Source organism: Toxorhynchites rutilus, chromosome 2 (genome assembly GCF_029784135.1).
Source record: "Toxorhynchites rutilus septentrionalis strain SRP chromosome 2, ASM2978413v1, whole genome shotgun sequence".
Classification (NCBI taxonomy): domain Eukaryota; kingdom Metazoa; phylum Arthropoda; class Insecta; order Diptera; family Culicidae; genus Toxorhynchites; species Toxorhynchites rutilus.
Window position 1 is genome coordinate 226,355,916 of NC_073745.1, and position 22,547 is coordinate 226,378,462.

At 38.1% G+C, this 22,547-nt stretch overlaps 2 protein-coding genes across 2 annotated transcripts; one reads left to right on the top strand and one right to left on the bottom strand.

Moving 5' to 3' along the window:
• Positions 1–657: 657 nt before the first annotated feature.
• Positions 658–2,845, top strand: LOC129770652 (putative nuclease HARBI1). Its single transcript, XM_055773607.1, has 5 exons — positions 658–910; positions 1,504–1,692; positions 1,758–2,193; positions 2,262–2,406; positions 2,468–2,845. Exons 2-5 carry the CDS (start codon positions 1,577–1,579, stop codon positions 2,746–2,748), a joined length of 978 nt encoding a protein of 325 aa, XP_055629582.1. The 5' UTR covers positions 658–910; positions 1,504–1,576; the 3' UTR covers positions 2,749–2,845.
• Positions 2,846–3,101: 256 nt separating this feature from the next.
• Positions 3,102–5,773, bottom strand: LOC129770653 (uncharacterized). Its single transcript, XM_055773608.1, has 4 exons — positions 5,530–5,773; positions 5,360–5,451; positions 5,097–5,283; positions 3,102–5,038 (listed from the first exon to the last, which is right to left on the bottom strand). Coding segments are annotated over exons 2-4 (765 nt in total). The 5' UTR covers positions 5,362–5,451; positions 5,530–5,773; the 3' UTR covers positions 3,102–4,462.
• Between the last annotated feature and the right edge of the window lie 16,774 nt (positions 5,774–22,547).

Consider the following 22,547-nt stretch of genomic DNA (forward strand, 5'->3'; position numbering starts at 1 on the left):
CAAGTTATCAATGTCTTGTAGGATACGAACCATCTCGCGTTGGAAAATTTCTGGCGCACAATTAACGCCAAACATGGCAATTAACCTCGTGAAACGAAACATTCCCGTTTCGGTTAGGACCGTTGTAAGGTCACGGGACTCATTACACAACTCCAGATGGTAATAGGCGTTACTTAAATCGAGCTTTGAGAAGTATCGAGCCCCATGAAGTTTTACCTTCATTTCCTCGATCAGTGGTGGACGGTAGTATTCTCGGTTGATTGGTTTGTTAGGTCCTCGCATATTGACGACCAATCGGAAGTCGTCTTTGCCTTTAGCAACTGCAGACATTCCGCTAATCCACTCCGGGGCTTTAGTGACTCGCTCTATTATGCCACGTATTTCCATCTCGCGCAATCTGGTACGGGCCCCCTCTCTGAATGCCGCTGGAACGTTGTAGTAGGCATTCTTGACTGGAACCACACTTCTGTCTATGCTGAATTTTATTTTAATTCCCGGCATTTTGGGAAACTCTTGTGTGTTACTTGGTTCCTCACAGCTGTTTACGGCTACTCCCACATGCAGCAAGCCCATGTCGCTCGCTATCGATCTACCGAGTAAAGAACGTCGTCCTTCACTTGCAACGTAAAATAACGCTTCAATTGGAGATTTACACCCTTATTCTTGTTAACGGCCGTATCTGCTTTCGTTCGAACGCTCTGATTCGAACACGTTCGGAGAAGGTATCATTGGTTTCGTTCGAACCTGGCTGAACGAATCCACTTTCGAATGTAAACACTGTTGGTGTTACCAGATGTGTTTCGAAATTTAAATCTTATCTAGGGAAGTTGAATTGTCAAATCGCTGCAAAGAATCAATGTCGCCGTCTGCAAAATAAATAGTTGTAAAGAAACAAAGAAAAACAAACGATGTATGTTTCACTTTGTTTTAAGTGCGATAGTTTTCAAAATTTTATTTGAATTGATAAAAGCTGTTCATCAGACAGTGAGAAATGAGTTTTCATTGATAGTTTTAGTTTTTGAAATGTGTATTTTTCCCGTCGCAGTTGTAATGAAGCAAAGATAAACAAACGATATGTGTTTCACTTTGTTTTAAGTGTGATTTTTATTTTATATTTTATTTGAATTAATAAAAACTGTTTATCGAATAGGGAGAAATCAAAGTTCATTGATAATTTTAGTTTTTGAAATGTGTATTTTTCCCGTCGCAGTTGTAATGAAGCAAAGATAAACAAACGATTTGTGTTTCACTTTATTCTAAGTGCGATTTTTGTTTTAAATTTTATTTGAATTGATAAAAGCTGTTCATCAGACCGTGAGAAATGAATTTTCATTGATAATTTCAGTTTTTGAAATGTGTATTTTCCCCGCTACAAAAGAGCGTTTGTTTTGTATGAAAGATTTCAAGAGGATTATATTTTTTAAAATCCGAATGTCACCAATGGTTTTGCCGATTGTACAAATTCGACTTCTTTACAGATCGTTGGTTTATTTCTTTTTCTAGATCCGTGTTGATAAATTGGTGGAAATCGAGTGACTTGCTTGTGCAGTTGAAATTGTTGTTCTCAAGGCAAAAGATGGATACTGTTATGCTGGGTTATGTCGCAATGATGGAAGACAACACCCCCTCTTTGAGAATGAGTAGAAGTAACCTTAGAAAGAAAACCAACATCATGAATTTATCAACAACACAGTAAGAATGATCAATTCTTAGAGCTAGATGATTTATTATAAGACATTTTAATTTTTGATTTTCAGATTCAAGAAGAACTTTCGTTTGAATAAAACAGCATTTCGATACATTGTACAAGAGATAAAAAATGAATTTCCACGTCAAAAGAAAGGCGGTCTATCGGTGACTGATAAACTTGCTGTCTGCTTGCGTTTTTTCGCAGAAGGGAGCTATCAACATGGTGCTAGCAAGGACTACGATGTGGCTATAGCCCAGTCAACGTTTTCCAAAGTTCTCGACGAGATGTTGATTATTTTGGAAAGGAAGATTTGCACCAAATGGATAAATTTCGAAATGACACAACAAGAAATGAGGGAAGCAAAGCGATTTTTTTATGAAAAATCGGGAATTCCGGGCGTTATTATGTGTGTAGATGGCACGCATGTTAAAATTATTCCGCCAATTGCAGACCGGAATCTATTTTATAATAGGAAAGGGTTCTATAGTCTGAATACTATGATAGTAAGTTGATTGTTATTTGAATTTTTCAATAATATCCTTTCTTGTTAAAAACGTAAATTTTTATACAGATATGTGATCACACCCAACGTATTCGATTCGTTGATGCAAGCTTCCAGGGGTCTAATCACGACTCTCATATTTGGAGTTTGAGTTCAGCAAGAGCACGTTTACAGGAAATGCATAGGAATGGTGACACAAATACCAAAATTTTGGGTACTTTACAAGAATAACATTGATGTACATAATTTACAATCATTTTTCTGTTATTTTGCAGGTGATGCCGGTTATCCTTCCGAGCCGTGGTTGCTCACGCCTTATCGAGCTCCAGAACTAGAAAGTCCAGAAAGCGAATTTAACAGCAAGCATGTTTTAGCAAGGGGGATAATAGAGCGAACGATTGGAGTTCTAAAAAATCGATTTCGATGTATCCTTGGTGCTCGTCAGCTCCATTATACGCCTACCAAAGCGGCAAAAATTATCAGTGTTTGCTGTGCCCTGCACAATATATGTTTATATTTTAAGAACGACAATGATGAGGTTCAGTCAACTGAATAGATGTTTTAAAGTGTCGAATTCCTATATTCTAGATTTTATATACCCTTCATATATATGTTAAATATTTACAAATAAATATTTCCTTCACTGACGAAAACATTAATTTACATAGTATAGTTTAAAACACATTCAATTATATTTATTATCGTGAAATATTACATCGAAAAACGCATGATTTATTCAAGTTGAGGTAAATTCTATAGTTTTCCATCATTGCAGCATAACAGTATCCATTATTTGTCTTGAGAACTGATTCAAATCGTATAACTTGCATATTCTAAGTTGTATATAAAGTTGGATTAAATCACACTCGTTTGTAACGTGGATTAAATTATACATCGTATATATCTAAAATTGTATAAAATGGGAAAACCCGATTTTATTTATCATGATATTACTAAATCGTAATTCGATAAAACAAACATCGGTTTTATGATATTCTTGAATGGCGTTAACGTTCGCTGTGGAACTTTTGCCGTCTCAACGTATGCATTAACTAGGGTCATTCATTAATACTTGGTTGAGATTTCTATGCCGAATAACACGCCTTGAATGTACTCTGGAGTGGCAAGCTCTAGAATACGCGTGACCACAGCAAACCGGAAGAATTTTCTTTGACGAAAAATCCCCCGGCCAGAACGGGAATCGAACCCGAACACCCGGCATTATAGTATGGGATATATAAATAAATTTCTCAACCACTCTGCAGACTGCCTATTGGACTCAGGAGTGTGGGATTGGATCCACGTTTCATCCATTGTCACAAAACGTAGAACGAAGTCAACTCAATTTCGCTTCAACAATGCCAAACCGACTATTGAATCATCAACTCGCCGCTGTTTTTGTCAGCAAACGCGGCACCCACCAAAAACAATATTTGATCCAAATACAATGTTTTTCTGTTTTCATTTTCTATACGAATACTCAGGTAGAACTTAAACAACAGTAGCAACGATCCTGACCACCTACATTCTTGTACCAGCGCCATAACGTATCACATGTTGAAAACATTAACAAGTTGGACCACAAACATGCACCGAGTCACCAACTACCACCTAGTCAGTGACGTGATATCTCACATGTTGATGTTAGCATTACTTATTTAACGTGTGTTGTTGTTCATTGACTTGACCGATCTAGGACAATAGGCCACTTTGTTTAATATAAGTAGCATTGAAAAGTGAACTGTATCTTTATAGCTCAGACAGGAAATAAAAATGATTCTTAGTTTGTCAATCGAACTGTGTAGTTTTAACTCGATCAGGTTCGTCACTAATGCTATCAAAGCTTTGAACAATCAGAAAACCATAACGGCGACACGAATCAAAATGAAATCTTCAGCATCTTATTAAAAATTATAACAAACACTAGTACTTGTATATTTTATAAGACACTACAAAGAATCGATTTTTGGTACTCTGAAAGATTGGTGTTCGAATTTTATATTTATCAAAGCAATAAGTAGACCTTACATAAATGTAGTTTTGAAATTATGTATTTTTTATTTGCATGTGATAATTTCTCACGAAGGTACAACCTTATTTAAATTTTCGATATCGCACTTCTAATTTTTCGAGTAGTTTTTAACTATTACATTCGAAAATGTAATATATTCACATTACAATATATACTTTTAAAATTCATGTCATTAAATTACAACATAGCTTAGCATTCACATTACATTACATTCACATTTGTTTTAAAATCGAAATGTCTATTGTAGACGGCTTAATTCCATCTCAAGAATCCTTTTTTTAATTTTCAGTTTTTCCAGATTAATTCTCTCTAATTCCAGATTGTGCCTCTGATTTTCCATCAGCACATTGTTGATAGTTTCGTTTATGTTCTCTAACTGTTTCGAAATCTGTCTGTTATAATGAACCAAATCAGCAGTTTTTTTTTCAAAGCATTTTAGAATATTGGTGACCGAGTCATGAAACGTTGCTTGGTTTTGCACTTGTGTCTCCAGCAATGTGTGCATTGATGTCCTCCTCTTCTTCGATGTATGCGTCTCATTATTCTCATTGGCTCTATCCTCCGGAATTCGATTATCTTCAATCGACGCAGATTCCCCACTGTCATGAATTGATTGATTTGCGCTAGGTTCTAGCCCGAAACTGCAAGTGTCGGCTATGCCCTCAACTGCTGGAGCAAGTCCTGCAAGAACAACAACTCGTTCCTCCAGCGCAGTAAGTTCAATAAACTTACTAGGACCCCCACCTGTAGCAAATTGCTCGCGACGGTTGTGGGCTAGCTTGCGTTTCGTGTTCGATTTCCAATCGAACCAGACCTGCAAAAAAACTGGTTTAGAGAAACGAATATAAATACAGAACTTTGAATGTATCTACCTTTTTCCACGCAGTTGAATCTTTAGTTGGTGGCCCAAGACTGTTCAACTCGGCTGCCACAGAATTCCAGTAGGGAGAAGCATTGCATTTCGCGAAACCCTTCGCGATATCCGGCTGCTCTTCCAAGAGATCAACCAGTCGGCTGTATTGATCCTTGTTTGTGCTTTTGGATTTCGATGGTTTCGACCTAAACAGTCCGATGGGAATAAAATGATTAGGTTAAAATAAAAAAAAATGAATGGCTTAAAACATTGTTCACTTACATTGTTCTATCCAGGTTCTGTTTCGTCTAGGTTTTAGAGTTGAAATATTCTATTGGAAATGTCTTTCTTTCTGCTTCTACAGCAATTTTTCACTGTAATTCAAATAAACATTAAAGCACATCACATAGAATTTCAGAATTAAACATAAAAGAAAATGAACTTTTACATACCACATCACCTGAATAAACCACAAAAACGTAAACATCGATTGAATTTTCTTCTACGCTTCGTCTGATTCGCAACCCAACATTAACGTTTGACTGACAGGCGAAAAAACACTTTCGTACGAAAACAAGGATAGGACAATTCGTTCGAACGAACGATGTTCGAAAGTTCGAATGGATAGATTTCTTTCGTACGAAACCAAGGATACGAATGAGGCATACTTTCGAACGTTTTCTATTCGTACGAAAACAAGAATAAGGGTGTTAGCGTTTCCAGGGACAGATATTTTTGCTTTGAAGGCAGCAGTGATGGCTATCGACGCTTTTGAGCCGTAAGCGTGTAACCCATTTTCAATGGATGGCTGAACGGGATGAAGGTCAGCTCGCCCTATATGAAATTCGCGTTTTAGGAGCTTCCAGTTGTCCCCTCCGATAACGTTTACATCGGCTCCGGAGTCTATCATAAAGATTATTGGAGTCGACGACCCCACGCTACAATCAATCAACACATCGCAAAGAGATAGGGCATTTACTCGCTGAAAGTGTAGAACGCAAATAAAACAGTTGGCTTATTAGGCTCAAAACAAAACTAGTATTTTATTCGAAACAATTTACAAATTTCAATCGGTTAATACCTGTTTGTCTTCACTCTCTTCATCAGTCCATCCGGAAAGATTGTTCCGATCGGCCACCTCCTTCGGTAAACTGCGGAAATATCGGAGCCACTGGGTCGTGCTATTTCTGCCTCGTAAGCCTTTCCCCGTGTAGCCGATTGAACAATGAAATTAACGTCGTAGCCGTAAATCCTCGCTGTTTTAGAGAGCTCTCTATTTCGAACACCTTTAAGCAATTGTGCTCTAACGAAACGCTCTTGATCAGCGGTGCTGTAGCCGCACAATCTAACCTTATCCTGAAGTCTGGCGTGGAAGGCAACAGCGGTTTCTTCTGGTCCTTGTTTCATGCCGGCGAACGCCTCGTGTTCCGCTGCTGTGTCCGTCATGGACTGCAGGTACCGCTGGACATTGTTGACGAAGACTGGATAGCAGTCGGGTTCTGATAGACTTGGGCGCAGTTTGGCTGCTCTCACAACGCCCTGAAGCTCTTGACCCAAGCAGAGAAACAAAAGCTTTGAGCGTTGTGCTGCGTTGACAGCATTTCCTAGGGATGCCGCTATTTCGAAGTTCTCGATAAAGCGGTTCCATTCTTCCCACATTCTGTTCTCTGGAATACCGTTTGGGAAAGGTCTTATATGATCCCATCTCACAGCGGTTTGAATGCTGTCACCACGGTCACTCGAACCGTAAGGAGCGTTCCAATTTTCGTCAACTCGGAGAGGCGTTTTGCTTACCGGTCGTTCGTATGTGTTCAGCGTTTTAGTTAGCTCTGCTATGGCTTTCTCCAGGCGCTCGATCTTCTTTGTCGTCTCGGATTTATTTTCATTTGCTTCCTCCGGTGGTGTCTCGCTGATTGCCTGGAATCTGGGGGGTTCTCTACGTTCGCTACTCTCGCTAGATCTTGCTGAAGAATCCGATGTGATTGAAGTTACTGACGAGGTGTCCGACGCGACCGAATCTGAGCGTTCGTCGTGCTCTTGATCGCTATCGCCGCTGCATTTACTTCCGTTTGAATCCTGGCCCTGTTCTTCCAAACACACAGATTTGAAGAGATTATCTGACTCTTCCCCGCTATCCGAATTATCGGTAGCACGCACGTATTTTCCTGTGGCTTCCATTCTTCTATGTCAGGAGTGATTTCGGTTCTTTGTCGGTTCTATCCGTAGCCGTTATCTGTAATTTACAAACATTACGGTGTTAAAAAAAACAAAGCAAAACGTAGACGATTTGTAAATAGTTCGGATGTATACAGACAAGGTGGAAACAGTCCACCTCATCTCTCCAATTCTTATTACTTTGGAGTCCTTTAGACTTTCCAAAGACTTTTTTCAGCGACCTCCGCGGTCTGCCGACGACGGGGGAAACAGTCCACCTCGTCTAAACAATACATATTCATTATTTTTCCCGACCTCCGCGGTCTACCGACGACGGTGGAAACAGTCCACCTCGCCTAATAAATTCGTAATTATGATTTTTCCGACCTCCGCGGTCTGCCGACGACGGTGGAAGCAGTCCACCTCGTCTCATCAATTCATATTTATCATTTTTTCTGACCTCCGCGGCCCGCTGACGACGGAGGAAACAGTCCGCCTCGTCTTATCAATTATTATTTTCTTTTTTTTTCAACCTCCGCGGTTTGCAGACGACGGGGAAACAGTCACCCGCCTCCGTCTCATCGTTGTGATTTTTGTGTTGGATTACAAACGAAAGGAAAAAAAATTGCAATTCTCCCCAGTTTTTGGCAGGTTAGAATTGCCACGCGCTTTTCAATTAATCACATTCACTTTGTTATGTTTTTGTTTTACGCCGAGCGATTCCCGTCGGTTACTTTCTGATTGTTTTGGATTTCCAGGTTACTAACAGTTCAATTGTCCACAATTGAACTCCTGGCAGGATCGCCAAAATGTGAGGCCTCAAATCCAGACAGGAATCACCCGGCGCATCAGAGCACTTATTTGTTGCGCACGTCCACACGTCTTACCTCGAGGTCGGTCCGTAATCGAAAGAGGACTATGCAACGATGTGTCAGAGCTTCTCGCTACGTTGACGTGTTGCCAGTATCATTAATAAATGCACACAATGACTTCCTAAATGAGCTACTCTTATCGAGGGGTATATTGAGCTCACTCACAGCACTCATGAAGAAGAGGCCATCTTTGATAAACAGAGGCCGCATTGTCTTCCATCAGGACAACGCCAGGCCACACACTTCTTTGGTGACGCGCCAGGAGCTCCGGGAGCTCGGATGGGAGGTTCTTTTGCATCCGCCGTATAGTCCGGACCTTGCACCAAGTGACTACCACTTCCTTGTGGTGTCAAGGAAGGAACTGTAGAGTGGTCGGAGAGCTTCAATTTGACTGATAGAAACAATCCAGTTTATCATGCATTTTTGGAGAATTAACTAAAAACACAAAATTTGAAGTTTCTTCTTTACAAATAAAAGTTTATTCTGGGTTCCATTTATTTGATAGTTTTACAACTGCATTCTGTGCAAAATTTTCTTATCTGTCAAATGAACAGTACAATTATTCTAAGGAGCGTACTTTCTAAATTAGAGTCAGTTCAAGACCTAAAATTACACTTAAGAAAAGTTCAACAGTGTGTGTCAACATATGCGTAGGATTTTTTCATCAAATATGATCCTCTATCACCTCCTGCAATATTCTATAATTTATCAGAACACTGGCTCAATTGTTTTAAGTTGACGACTAGTGATGCATAGACAATATCATGCAAATGTAAATATTGATTCCTAGAAATTAATGGAATGAAAATACTTTGGAAAAATGATTTTACACGCAATTCAGTATGAAAAACTATACAGACATTATTATCATATACTGTTCTCGAGGTATAACAAAATGTATAGAAAATTATATTTGATGAAAAATCATTTACGCATATCATGAGATCTCAACCATTATGGAATCGTTTAATTTTTATAGTTTTGGCTATGAGGGCTATGCATACCCCGTAACTATAAAAGTTCGATCATAGGAAAGAGTTGGACATTCACAATCTACGTGATATTTTTTTATAATAAAGATTTCACTGAAGAAGATCCATGATATGAGAAAAAGTATATGAACGTTGGCTGGGCACAGCACTCTAAGGCGGCTCAATCCGTTTATTGATAAATACGGAGAGAAAATTCTTCCTGTCCACGTGGACTCAGTCTGTACCCCCTCCCCCCTCTCCGCGGACAAGAGTAGACATTTTCTTACCGCCTACACCCCCCCCCCCTAAAGTTGTCCACGTGGTATGTGGACAGCCCCTTAGGCATAAGAATGCCCTTTCCAAGAATTCGCGGTCTTCGCTGAATTAGTGTACTGCATTGACACAGTAAATGTTCCGAAGTCTCAGCTTCGAAATTGCAGAAACGACAGTTATCATCTGCTAGTTTTCCGATTTTTTTAAGGTGATACCTGCTCGGACAGTGTCCGGTCAATAGACCGGTTAATGTACTCAAATCTGTCTTATTCAAGCTGAGTAGGTTGCGTGTTATTCTGATGTAACTCCCATGTCTTTGGAACCATTTATACCACTTCCTGACTTTCCCTCAGCGATTCAATCGAAACCCGTGGCTCAGTGAGATGGCATGCTGCTGAGTCATATACAGCGGGCGTAGAGCGTAGAGCTGTGGTTTTGGCAGTAGCCCCATCGGGCATTCATCCCTCGGCACGGATGCCTTGCTGTTGGGGATAACAACACGATTTTCCGGAGGCTAAGGAAAGAATCTGGTACAATCAACAGCATCCATCATGCGTTCGCTCGGACACCTCATACACAGTAGTAGGGTTCCTGATTTCTAGTGAGAAATCAAGTATCTTAGCAATAAGACGGCGGGCCAGGGGTGCTCAAAGAGCTCCCATTTTTATGAATAACAAAGCTATCCCCGAGGGATACAGCTCTAAACTCCTTGGAGTCTTCATTGATAGAAACTTGAATTTCAAGCACAATGCAAAACTGGTCAAGAGAATGATTGCGGATCACCTGAACGTTCTAAAAGCGATTAAAGGAAGGCTGAAAAGCAGCCCACGAGACTTCCTTTTGAATATTTTCAAAAGGTGGATAATCCCTCAACTGGTGTATGGTATCGTCCTCGCAAGTAAAGCGGATAAATATTTTAAGATGCTGGAATCAGCTTATAACAGTGGAATTCGCATCGGGTGCGTTTTACAGTAGTCTCATTAAGAGTCTACTAGCTGAAATAGGTAAACAGCCGTTTGAGATGGTATGTGTGCAGAGGATCGTTCATGCATTAGCTCTCGCCATTAGGTTGGCATTAGAGAGCGTCACCGATGCTAAAAGCGTCATTGTTTGTTCGGATTCGGCAGGCTTTCTCAAAGCTGTAGTGGGTGGTAAAATCAAATACACCATCATTCAAGAAATTGAAGAACAGCTGACAGGTGATTCCCAGAGAACGAGGAAGCCGATCGGTTTGCTAACGAAGGGCGGAGAGGCTCGCTAGTATGGGTATACCTGGTAAGGTCCACATTAGAAGCGCGAACAATTCTATTCTCCTCACTTGGGAGGCTGAATGGAATCGTGAACGGGACTTGCAGTTTCGTAGAATCAAAGCATCAAACGGCAAATGGAAGGACCGAGCGAACAGCGAATTCTATCACGTCTTCATATCGGACATACGTGATTGACTCATAACTTTCTAGCAAAAAAAAAAGAATCCCCTACCTGTTGCGGTACCCGCCTAACAGTTGGGCATATTCTAACGGAATGCTTGTGAACTGCGGATCTTCGTAGGAGGTATGGCTTAACCGGTGGTCTAGATGTCGTATTGCAAAGCGACACACGGAGAGAAAGAGACACTCTGAATTTCATTAAAGAGGCTAACCTGGGGTGGCATTGCGCATTTCGAAACGAGTAACTCGTTTCAAGAAAATTCGAACTTTTAGATTTAGATTTTAGATTTAGAGTAAAATTTGGCTCGTAGAGAAATGTAAAATTTTTGGGTTCGTAAACAAAGCTAAGTCAAAGTGGTCGAAACGAACAAAAATCACTCGTTTCAAAATGCGCAATGTCACCCCTGATTCAGTACATTTGATAATGTAATCAAATTTGAACTTTACTGCACAATACACGAAAAGTTTGTTAAATTAGTGGGAAAAACCTTGAAACCACTATCGGAAAACTCACATTTTTTGACTATCAAAGTGCTTGCTGTGTTTATGCTACCGTTTCCCTCTACTTGTGAAGTTTTACCAAAGTTTTTTTTACTTTAGGTACATACGGTTCAACAATAGAAGGAAATGACATTATAAAAAATCCAAGTTGAGCCGTAATTTTTGAGATTAAAGGGTGGTCCAAATCACCCCATATGACCAAATCACCCCGTGTTACCCTACATGCAACCGACACTCCGTCACGTGTAACATTTGGTTTTTGCATTATTCCTCACACTCATTCGTTTCACTGTCTCACTGAGAACGAACACCCGACATAGGGGCTGTCCACATACCACGTGGACAGAAAAAGCATGATTTTAGACACCCCCCTCCCCCTCCGTGGACAAGCGTGGACATTTCTTATACACCTCCCCCTGTTGTCCACGTGGACATTCCTCCGGTTTTGAGGAAAAAATCAAGAAATTTTATCTTTTCGTATAAATTTCATTTCAAGTTCGTTTCTATTTTCTATTCCATATGTTTATTGATAAAAATTATAGCCTTACCAATGGTAACGATTTGTCTTGAAATCTTCGATGTTTTTCAACATTGTCCGGGAGTTCATTATTTTCTTCCGAATTCAATTCACGTTATATCCATATCCATTTTAAAATACCCTTTGTGAGCTTATTCTCGAGTATTTTTATTAAAGCTGGCTGGCTGTTTGAGTTTTCAAAAAATCAGACAATAAAATCAACCACTTTGTTTGAAAACAGAATTTTCTCGTCTAAACATCAATGACTTTCGCTTTTACAGGTTCGGTAGTGCCTGATGGCTATAATGAACCTAGTAAAAACAAAACATCTGCAATATCATCGTGATCGATGTTTCCGTTGACCTACAACCCTTAATTGTTAAATCATGCTGAATATTGTCCTTAAAAATTCATGCCGATTCTAAGGAAAAAACCAAAAGCATATTTTTGTAGGCATACATCTTTTCGATCATAGATGCACGGTTTTTTCCTGAATATTTCAGCATCCTTCATGCAACTTGAGAATTCCATCCTCTCTGAACTTATGCTATACAGTAAGTTAACAGTTAATAATCTGAAGATGCAATATCTGGTGTGTAAGGCGGGTGGAGTTTTAGAAGTGCCCTAGAAGCGTTCTGGATCGTTGATTTTCATACGTTCAGCTGCTAGCAGTACTTGTTGGAATTCATCGAAACTAGTTGCTTGGTAAAAGCTCATAATACAGATTTTCTTCCAGTCCTACCAGACCCAGCCATAACTTTCTTCAAGCGAAAACCTGCTTCGGGGTTCCATTCACTTGCTTAGATTTTTTTCAACTCAACATTCTTGTAAATGATTTGCCCTTTACAATTCGCTACAAATATGTATTTTCGTCGCGTTTATGAAACGAATCGCAGATTGAGATAAGTCCCTTCAAGTGTTTTTCGGTAAAATAAACCCTTATTCCTGAATCCGGTCGGATTTGAAATTAGCACAATGTTGCGTTCTTTAAGAGGGAATTCTAGTCTAGAAATTTGAAAAAAATATATTTTTTCTTTATATTTCTCTAATTCAGACATTTAAGAATATACCATAGAAGAGACTTTTTGAAAATCTCATTATTTACCAAGTTATAGCCATTTTAGTGATGCGATATCTTATCTAGTACGGCCATAACAATTAACTTCAAACGCGTTTTTCTCGAAATATGTTTTTCAAACTGGTTTACACGATATCTCAAGTTCTACTTATCCGATCTATGTTTATATTAATACAATCTGTATGTATCTTTCTATCGCATGAACCTAATAAAAATCATAATTTCGTAACTTTCTTCTTCTTCTTCTTCTTCTTCTTCAATGGCACTAACGTTCCTAGAGGAACTTCGCCGTCTCAACGTAGTATTACTTGCGTCATTTTTATTAGTACTTAGTTGAGATTTCTATGCCAAATAACACGCCTTGAATGCATTCTGAGTGGCAAGCTCTAGAATACGCGTGATCACAGTGCAAGTCGGAGAAAATTTCTTTGACGAAAAATTCCCCCGACCAGAACGGGAATCGAACCCGAACACCCGGCATGTTAGTTATGACGCTAACCACTCGGCCAAGGGAGCACAATTTCGTAACTTTACTATTTTAAAAAAATCAAGAAACTCAGAAAAAAAGTTTTTAACAGCATTTTTTTCCTTCAAATTTCCGCCATTTTATCAAAAAACACGTTTTTGACTTGTCCGAGGTTTACACGATAGTGGCATCTTTACTGATTCAGAATATGTTCGATTTGTTTGTTTTAGAGAACCAGATGGTGGAATCTTGTACGCCATGGCACAACTTTTTTTTGAACCCCCTCACTCGATCAGCTTCTAATTATGGATATATATTTTTCCGTTCAATTTTTGTTTTGTTGATATAACAAATAGTGATATAATGGATGGTAAAAATATTCTTTGTTTTACTTTTTCGGAGCTCGAACAAACGTCCGAAATTCGTGTCTCTATCCCCCTTAATTTGATCGAGTAAAATCCTATCGGATTGTACAAATAATGCAACCTTGAAATGTAGAATGCAAAAGTTTATTTCGTTCGGATTGCGATTTGTCAAATCCGATCGGGTTCCGTAATATGGGTTAATATGTAGTCCATGCATTGTCCCATTCCCTCTATTACCGGGTGGAATAAATTGGATCCTAGTTCATGTGCGTTACCTTCAGAATATACATTTCAGGAAAGAGGTTGTCATATGAAAAAATATGGATGTTTGACCGAGCAGCACTCTCAGGCAGTTCAGTATTTTTATTGATGAATACTGAGCACTCAGGGCGGGCGTGAAGTTCGAAAAATCGTGTAAATACAAAACAGATTTCATTCAACTTTGACTTCTAACTTGAATGTTCTACTTTAAAAAATACTTAACGTTTCCACGTGGACAATATCAAAACTCCCTCCCCCCTCACCGTGGACAAGCGTGGACATTTTCGTAACCCCTACCCCCCCTAAAATAGTCCACGTGGTATGTGGACAGCCCCATATTCATACGCATCTTCGATCAGCTGACAGTAGAAAGGAACAAAATTCCATTCAGAGTAATATCATCTCACTGACACTGCGTCAGACGTTTAAACGCGTGATCCTGTGTATGTTTTCCTGGTATGTTTGTAGCCCCGGTCCCATTTTTGTGCCGCTTATTGTGCGATTCACATAGCACGTTACGGAGAAGAACGTCTACGTTCCGTCAACGTCTCCACCAATTCACACATGCAGTCAATGCTTCCACCAGCACCGTCACGTCATATGCCAAACGAATGATTTATTTTATTTTATTCATGGTGTCGCCACCTACAACAATTTTAAATTGCAATGCCCTCTTTCAAAACAGCATGCCTAGAATCAGTTCTAAATTTTGAAAAATTCAATGAGAATCATTGAATTCAATTATTTAAATGCTTAAACCCCGTAGTCCGACCCTTATGCAATAATAATAATAAATAGAATAATTCTTTCAACCTAAGTGGTGCGGACTCAGTCCACTTCATTTTCAAGCAAATTCATGCATGTTTTCAAGCGATTTCTTGCAATAAATTTTCAGACCACCAGAGATGCCAGATTTACAAATATGTTTGTAAATTTACAGACATATCTGTAAAACACTTATTTTTGTTGTAGACTTTTTGGATATAACAATATTTCACAGGTTTTTGGAAAAATAAGAGGCTCTATTCATCACATCAAAGATATTTAACTCACCATATGACATTTTTCCATAGTTTTAATACAGAAAAGTTATTATATTTAGTTTATATCAATACACATGACGTTAGACCAGCGATACTCAACCTGTGGCCCGGCAGTCTTTCTGGTTGGCCAATCTGGTGTGTATGAAGTTTGGAACTCATACACATAAGTACTTTTGCCCTGACATCATTGCAGAAGAAAGAGAGTTACTCACAATTAATGAAAAATAGCATTCTCTGCAGGTAAGGAAAAATCTTGAACGAAAATTATCTCTGATAATTATTTTCTGTTTTAGATAAGATTGTTTTGCTGAAATGCAAGGAGATTTATGGATAAATAGTTAAGTTAGGGTCAGGACTATGTCTTCTGAGTATTTGAACAACATCGAATAAAAATTTTCATTCTATTTTCAACAACTTACATTCGCTTTCGGGTCCTTTTACGACAAAATATAGGTTACTGTTCGATATTGTTACCACAAACATGGTTCATGACCGTGGGGTTATCTAAAACTTGTATAGCCTTGCATGGCGGATGGAAAATATACACTGCATTTTCTTATAAATTTCATCAACGACAAGACCGCAAGCCTTGGTGGATGTCCAATATATCAACGAAGAAATACTGATTTTTATAAAAAATAATAGCGCGTATTTTTTACATAACATATCTCGATACCAGAAATGCTATTTTTTCGTTTTTTAGATATGATTTTTCAAAGTTAACCGGTGGTTCAAAAAATCATTTTTCCCCCTTTGTCCAAAAATAACTTTCTGCAAAAAATCATAACATCTGAACTACTGAACCGATTTAGATGATCGATATATTAAATTGAAGCCAATAAGCAAAATTTGAAAAATATCACACTTGCGGGAAGGTTGGATTCTAGTAGCATAGGTCTAGTTTAGTCACATATGAATATTGATCGAAGACTTAAAATATGTTAAATTTCCAAAATTATAACTTAAAAGCGATAATTATAGCATCTCTGATATCGAGATATGTTAGGTAAATAATCCTCAGCTTTCCATAAAAAATATAAAAAAATATAGCGCTCCTATCTTTAACCGAGAAAACTATGAAAAACTAACTCAATCAATAATAACAAAAACAAAAATTCAATTTTTCTCAAAAGTAATATTTTTTTCAAAGAAAAATAACTCGTAGGCTTCAATTTGATATGTCGATGATATGAATCGGTCCAATAGTTCAAAAGTTATAACTTTTTGTAGTGGGAAAAATGAGGAAAAATAGTTTTTCGAACCATCAATCGAAAAATCATATTTCATAAACGAAAAAATAGCATCTCTGATATCGAGATATTTTATGTAAAAAACTCTCAGCTTTCAAGTCCAAAGCCATGAAAACATTAAAAAACGACTGCAATCAATAATTACGAAAATAGGATCCATATTATCTGCAAGTTCAATATTTCTCAATTAAAGCTCATTGGCTTCAATTTGATATGTCGATCATCTAAATCGGTTAAGTGGTTCGAAAGTTATAATTTTAAAAAAAAAGTCATTTTGAGAAAAAGTGGAAAAAAATGATTTTTTCGATCACCCTAAAATGGAAATGGGCACCCTAATGAAAAAATAAAAAAAATACGAGTTTAATGTTTTGCGATAAAGAACAAAATTACCACTTTTGACGAAGATCTGAGAACCACTATATTGGTTTGGCATGAAATGGCTGTTTATATATATACAAAATACAATCTTACGTGCAACGCGATGTACAAAGTATTAATGAATATGTGAAAAATAACGTTAAAAGACATTTCTATAGATCTGCACACTTTTACAGACTTTTCCACATTTTTAACAGACATTCACATGTTTTTACAGACTTTTTTTAAAAATCATCTGGCATCTCTTCCTTCCACTTTTAATCGAATATTTTCAAATCGCAGGAGTAAACATTTACGTGACTTTGACTTCGTTTGTTTTTATTTCGTTCGGAAAAACGTTATGTCAAAGAGAAGTGACATTAAAACTGCGTTGCTCAGTGAAAGGCTGAGATGCTCTTTCAGAGATGCAATGGTTAAATCAATAATTGACGGAAAAATGTAGTTCGTTCATTTTAAAATTTTAATTATTTTTGCCCTTGACAACAATACCTCTTTTATGGTGTTGATTATCATAAGAAAAATAACACTCCTGATAGTTGGATCTCTTTTGTCATTTTAATTGGATCTTTTTTGACAGCCGTTTTGATTCAGTCCGCACTACCTAGCTTTCAACTAGTCGCGAATGATTTTCACTCCGAAATTTGGAGCTAAGAGATATGTTGGCATAAAAAGTACAGTAAGTTACTTATAAAGCGATATGCTGAGGCACCACTCAGTGTCGCATTGGAGTCGGTTTTGACCAGTATTTGGACATTTGCGACTGGTGGCGACTTTCAATGTGGGGCCATAATTTGGGCCCCGAACTCAATGTTTACAAAAATGTCCAGCTAGAGGTAAAAATGTCTAATTAAACGTGTTGCATCACAGATCTGTTCATTTAGCTTAATGTCGATGTAGATGTAAATTACTGTATAACCAAATCAAAACAAAAGCCGAGACACAAAGCCCAGACAAAAACCAAACGAGCCGTCCGTCTTCGTCAATTATTCTTTTCTACAAACCCTGCCGGTCGTTTTCGTTGAACGTATGCTGACGGGTCGTTACGTTGCTGGTGTATGTGAATGTTTTCATGAGAATTGCATGGTAGAATCATTGACGTATCGTGACGTGACGGGACGTGAACGTGACGTGTATGTTGTATGTGAATCGCACTTATTGCACACACATGGGCAACGGCACATTGAGTTTATGGTCGTATGACCAACAAAAATTTCACCAGGACGCAATGAAAGGTGATATTTTCGGCTTGAGAATTCACTGACATCGGGAATGAACTGATATTTCTGTGGATGGAACGAAAACTATACCAAAACAAACGTGATGATGAGCAAGCAGTAGTTTTCAGAATGCAATCCGGTGCTGATGTGTAACAAGATTTTTGTACCCATTTGGGCTCCTACTCCTTGTGTACACATGCGTTCTGGACAATGAGCACGCTCCGAAACACAAATGAAATGTTTTGTTGCCAGCGCCGTTTTCGCGTTCAGTTTTACGCTGAAGTTTGCGCCGTATTTCTATACTGCGCGCTAGAATCTGGGTTGCTCTCTCTGTTAAGATACTTTTCTTCATACAATCGTATACGGCTCGCATGGAGGCGCGCCGTTTTTTTATGTTTAGGTACATTTTGCACTGTCGTGTTTATGAATTTTGTGCACTTCGCGCCAAGAGAGACTACGGGTTTGATTTGAACGCGCGCTTATGAAAACTAAACTCAAGCGCAGCGCTGCGTTTGTTTTCTGAAGACTGGTCAGCAGTCATAGGCACCGCGGCAACGCGATAGAACGAAGAGAATAGTGTCGGTGGAGATATTTTGTACTGATAAAAATTGCTTTTCAATTTCAACATGTTCTTTCGAAATTTTGCATCCTTGACCAGGGTAACCAAAATGAGGCGCCTACGCCCACTTGAAATGATTACTGTGTAACTTTGAGTGGTTGTTCCAGTGTGAATAAAAAGACGACTGACTGTCATACAGCCTAAAGTATCTATAATTCAAAACAACAACAACCACTCGGTGAACGATCCGCATGCACCCATCATGCGTTCGCTCGCACGGAACCACCAAAACACAGATGGGTAGAAACTTTTGCACCGCACTAATATACGTTGTATAAAAGATTATCCAGGCCAAATCAAAGCTTCTTTTCAGCCATTGGTATTTACCTGGATGATACGCCAGTGAAATGTGATTTTCAACGTAGTGTATCCTCAAAACACATGTGAACGTTTCATGTTGATTCGTTCGGCCCATTTTGTTGAAGTAAATAAGAGAAGCAGTTCATCGCAAATTATACCAGAAATACTGAGTGCTTTTTAGTGGCGTCGAGTGACGCTTTTGCACCCGCGGTGGAAGAGTTGATTTGCACCCCTCTTCTGCCAGAAAAGTAGAAAAGTTGCTCCCAGGGAAGGGTCTGCGTCGCACCCGGGGCGGAAGGGTCGATTTGCACCACTACCAGAATGAACGATTCGTAACTTTCGTGTTCATGAGTTGCCTATGTATACCTGTGAGTATCATCACTCCTTGCAATCCTCGTACCTACAAATGCATATTCTAATATTTGAATGCTTTAAAATGAGGTATATCTCATCTTATACGTTGATTTTTCACGAAGTTACAGTATGTCAAAAATCAGTTAAAATTTTCGACTTCGCACGCTGTTTCTCTATTTTTTTGTCGAGTATAGAAAAAGATATGTGGCACCGGCTTTTCGTTGCTATTAGTAGGGGAGGTGGGGGTAAAACGGACATGTTAAGAAAACCTTCAATTATATCTCTGGAAACTCATGTTTCCCAAAACTTTGATGCAGTTTCTTGCAATTCAATATACTGCTTTTCTACCTAATTGGCCAAATATTTCACAAAAAAGTGTTTTTCAATGTTTTTTACTGAAATTAAAACAGAGCGAAATCGAAAACATTTTTTTCGATGCTGAGACTAGTGATGCCCGATAATCGTTCGATTAATCGAATACTTCCTACAGAAATCGATTATTAATCGAACGAATACTGCACAACCAATAATCGAAGCGAACGAATAATTTACGTCGATTAATCGATTCAAACCCAGAGAGAAAAAAAACGTATGGCCAGTTTTATCATGAAAATCATTCATTATCTTTGACGCTCCTCTAAGTTCGTAAACGAAGCTCAATGCCGTCAATGCGAATTGAGCTTCGTTTACGACTTTAGGGGAGCTTAAAAGATAATAATTGATTTTCAGGCGGAATGAACACTTTTTTGATTCCATATGGCTTTCTAGCAAATGAGAAATATTAGTCTAACTAATAATTTCTCTCAGTGTGACGATTAATCGATTAATCGATTATTTGGGGCGATTAATCGTATCGAATAATAAACTGCTGAAAACCTGAGACGAGACATGACAATAGGGGGCCGATTCCGGACCACTTTTTCTGTCAAACTCGGACCACTTACAACTCGGCTTCTGATGTGGAAAATAGTTGACAAAGATAAATATACAAAAATGGGATTTCCAATATTTTCACAGTGTTGCCAAATATATTCAAAATTGAATAATAGTTGCATTCAAATTTCATTTTAGCGAAAATTTCTATTATGGATTCTTTGTATGTTTTCGTTTTTATTACGTCCGGTGTTCAGTTCCTGAAGAGAGGGAAACATTGCATCGGAATTTCCACCCTACATCCTTTTGTGATTCTCTTGCCATCTAGCATAGCATAATAGCAACGGCCTATCAGAGATGAACATTCAATTATTTTCCAAACGTAAAGCAGTTAGTAATAAAATTAGGGCCACATAACAAATAACAACCAAGGCAGCAGAAAAAGTATTTAAAATCATGTTGGAACCTGAATAAAGCATACATACCAACAAAAACAAAACCTGAATAAACGCTATGTTATATTTTGGAAATGTATTATTTTATCAATATTTCAGTACTGTTAGTGTTTGAACGATATCAAAGTTCAATTATAAAGCCTTATTCCTGTATACACTTCACGGTGAAAACGAAATGAATTGTATCCGCGATGACAACGATACGGTGTCGACATCTGGATACGAAATTAGTTTTTAACAAGTCTAACTACTCGGCCCGAAGGCACTTTTAAATTGTTAAAATCTGAATGAAAATTTTTACTTGGCGTTATTTATTTACTTGAAGCACGTCTTTCGTACCCTAACTTGAGCTATTTAATTAATTAATTAATTAATCATATTTTTGCATTCCAAAATAACAGGAAAGTACTTATTGTTTGAAATATGTGACATTCGGTTGAACAATTAATACAAAAAAAAATGAGCAGCTCAGACAATACATGATACGAAGAACACATGTTTTTCATGGGAAAATAATCTTCCGAAATTTTATAACATTTGGCAACCTTAAGAAGCCAGTTGTCACGTCTTGTCTTAGCTGAAAACTATTCGATCAGCTGATGAACGATTAATTTCAAATTTCGGGGATCACTAGCTGGGACATATAGTGGGGAGATATGGACAGGTTTGTAATATATGAAACGTAGAGGTTTATCGATCGCGAGAGGAACAATTTCATTCAACCAAGGTCTGAACTCACCACGAATGTCCGTTAAATGATGTAAAAATCGAATTAATCCACCTAGAGGTGATATCGTGCTTTTCAGCAGTATAAACGGACAGACCCTCAACTGTTTCGCTATTGACGAATTTACGCAAAGCTGAAGCAGCTCATGCTACATCTACATTAGAGTTCAGAACCACAAAAGTGAGGGTGTTTGTTTATTTTACGCACTGAAAAGCAAGGTTCGGTGGTGATTATTCATTTTATTTCAATTTAGATTCATTTCAGCCATTGAATGTCGTCAGTATATGGTAAGAAAGTTGGAGTTTTGTATATTTACGATGGTTTCAACACGCGATTTGACCAAATTCATAGATAATCTTCGAAAATTTTAAGTTTGATAATGCATACCGGCTATTGATACTATGGATAATTGCGATGAAATCGATATCATATCAAATTGGCTTATATCATTGATTATGTAGGGGCCGATACGAGGAGGATTTGCAGTATTTTGAGCGCAAAACACCCTATTCATCGTTTACTTAGTTGAAAAAAATTAAAGTTACAATACTTATAACAAGCCATTCCTCGTAATACACATATCACATTGTAAAATGATGATTTTCTAACCTTTTCAGCGTGGAAAGAATACATGAAACCGGGAAATTTGAAGATAAATTCTGATTTTTCCAGAAAATTTGAACGAATTTCATACCAAAAAAATCAACACATCCTCATTTTACTCGCTGCGCCATCTGGTTGTAAATCCAACGTAAATTCGTCAATTGGTTCCAGTCAACTTCTAAACAGTCCAAATTTGGCGATTTGATTTCCATTTATAGACATTTTTATAGGGCATTCCTTGGGACTCCTAGACCATTTATAGGGCATTCCGTTTATTTCAATAACATAAATTTTCCACTCAAAAATGAGTTTACTTTTCCGTACATACCTAATATCGCTTCTCTGTTAACTTACAAACCGGAATATAACCATCTGCGAATTGAATTTCGATATTAAACCACTCAAAATGCTTAATATCGAAGCAGCCAAAAATAACATCCACACGCGGAATCATGTATGATTTTCGGTTTTTGTTTCCCTTTTCCACTTTTGATCAGTATTCATTGGGTTAAATGTCATAGAATAACATGTAGAAGGTGTTCTCATGAACAGAAATCTGAAATTCAAAATGTAAGTATACAAATCAATCACCTGTCCATATTACCCCCACTGTCCGTATTACCCTCGGTTCCCCCACTTGTTGACTGTCAATTCGATCATCATCAGCAGAGCTTCTCGACCCGATAGAGTTGAACAGAGGGTTCTTAATCGTTGTAGAATAGGACACACAGATGTAACACATCAATACCTGTTCGATAAAACT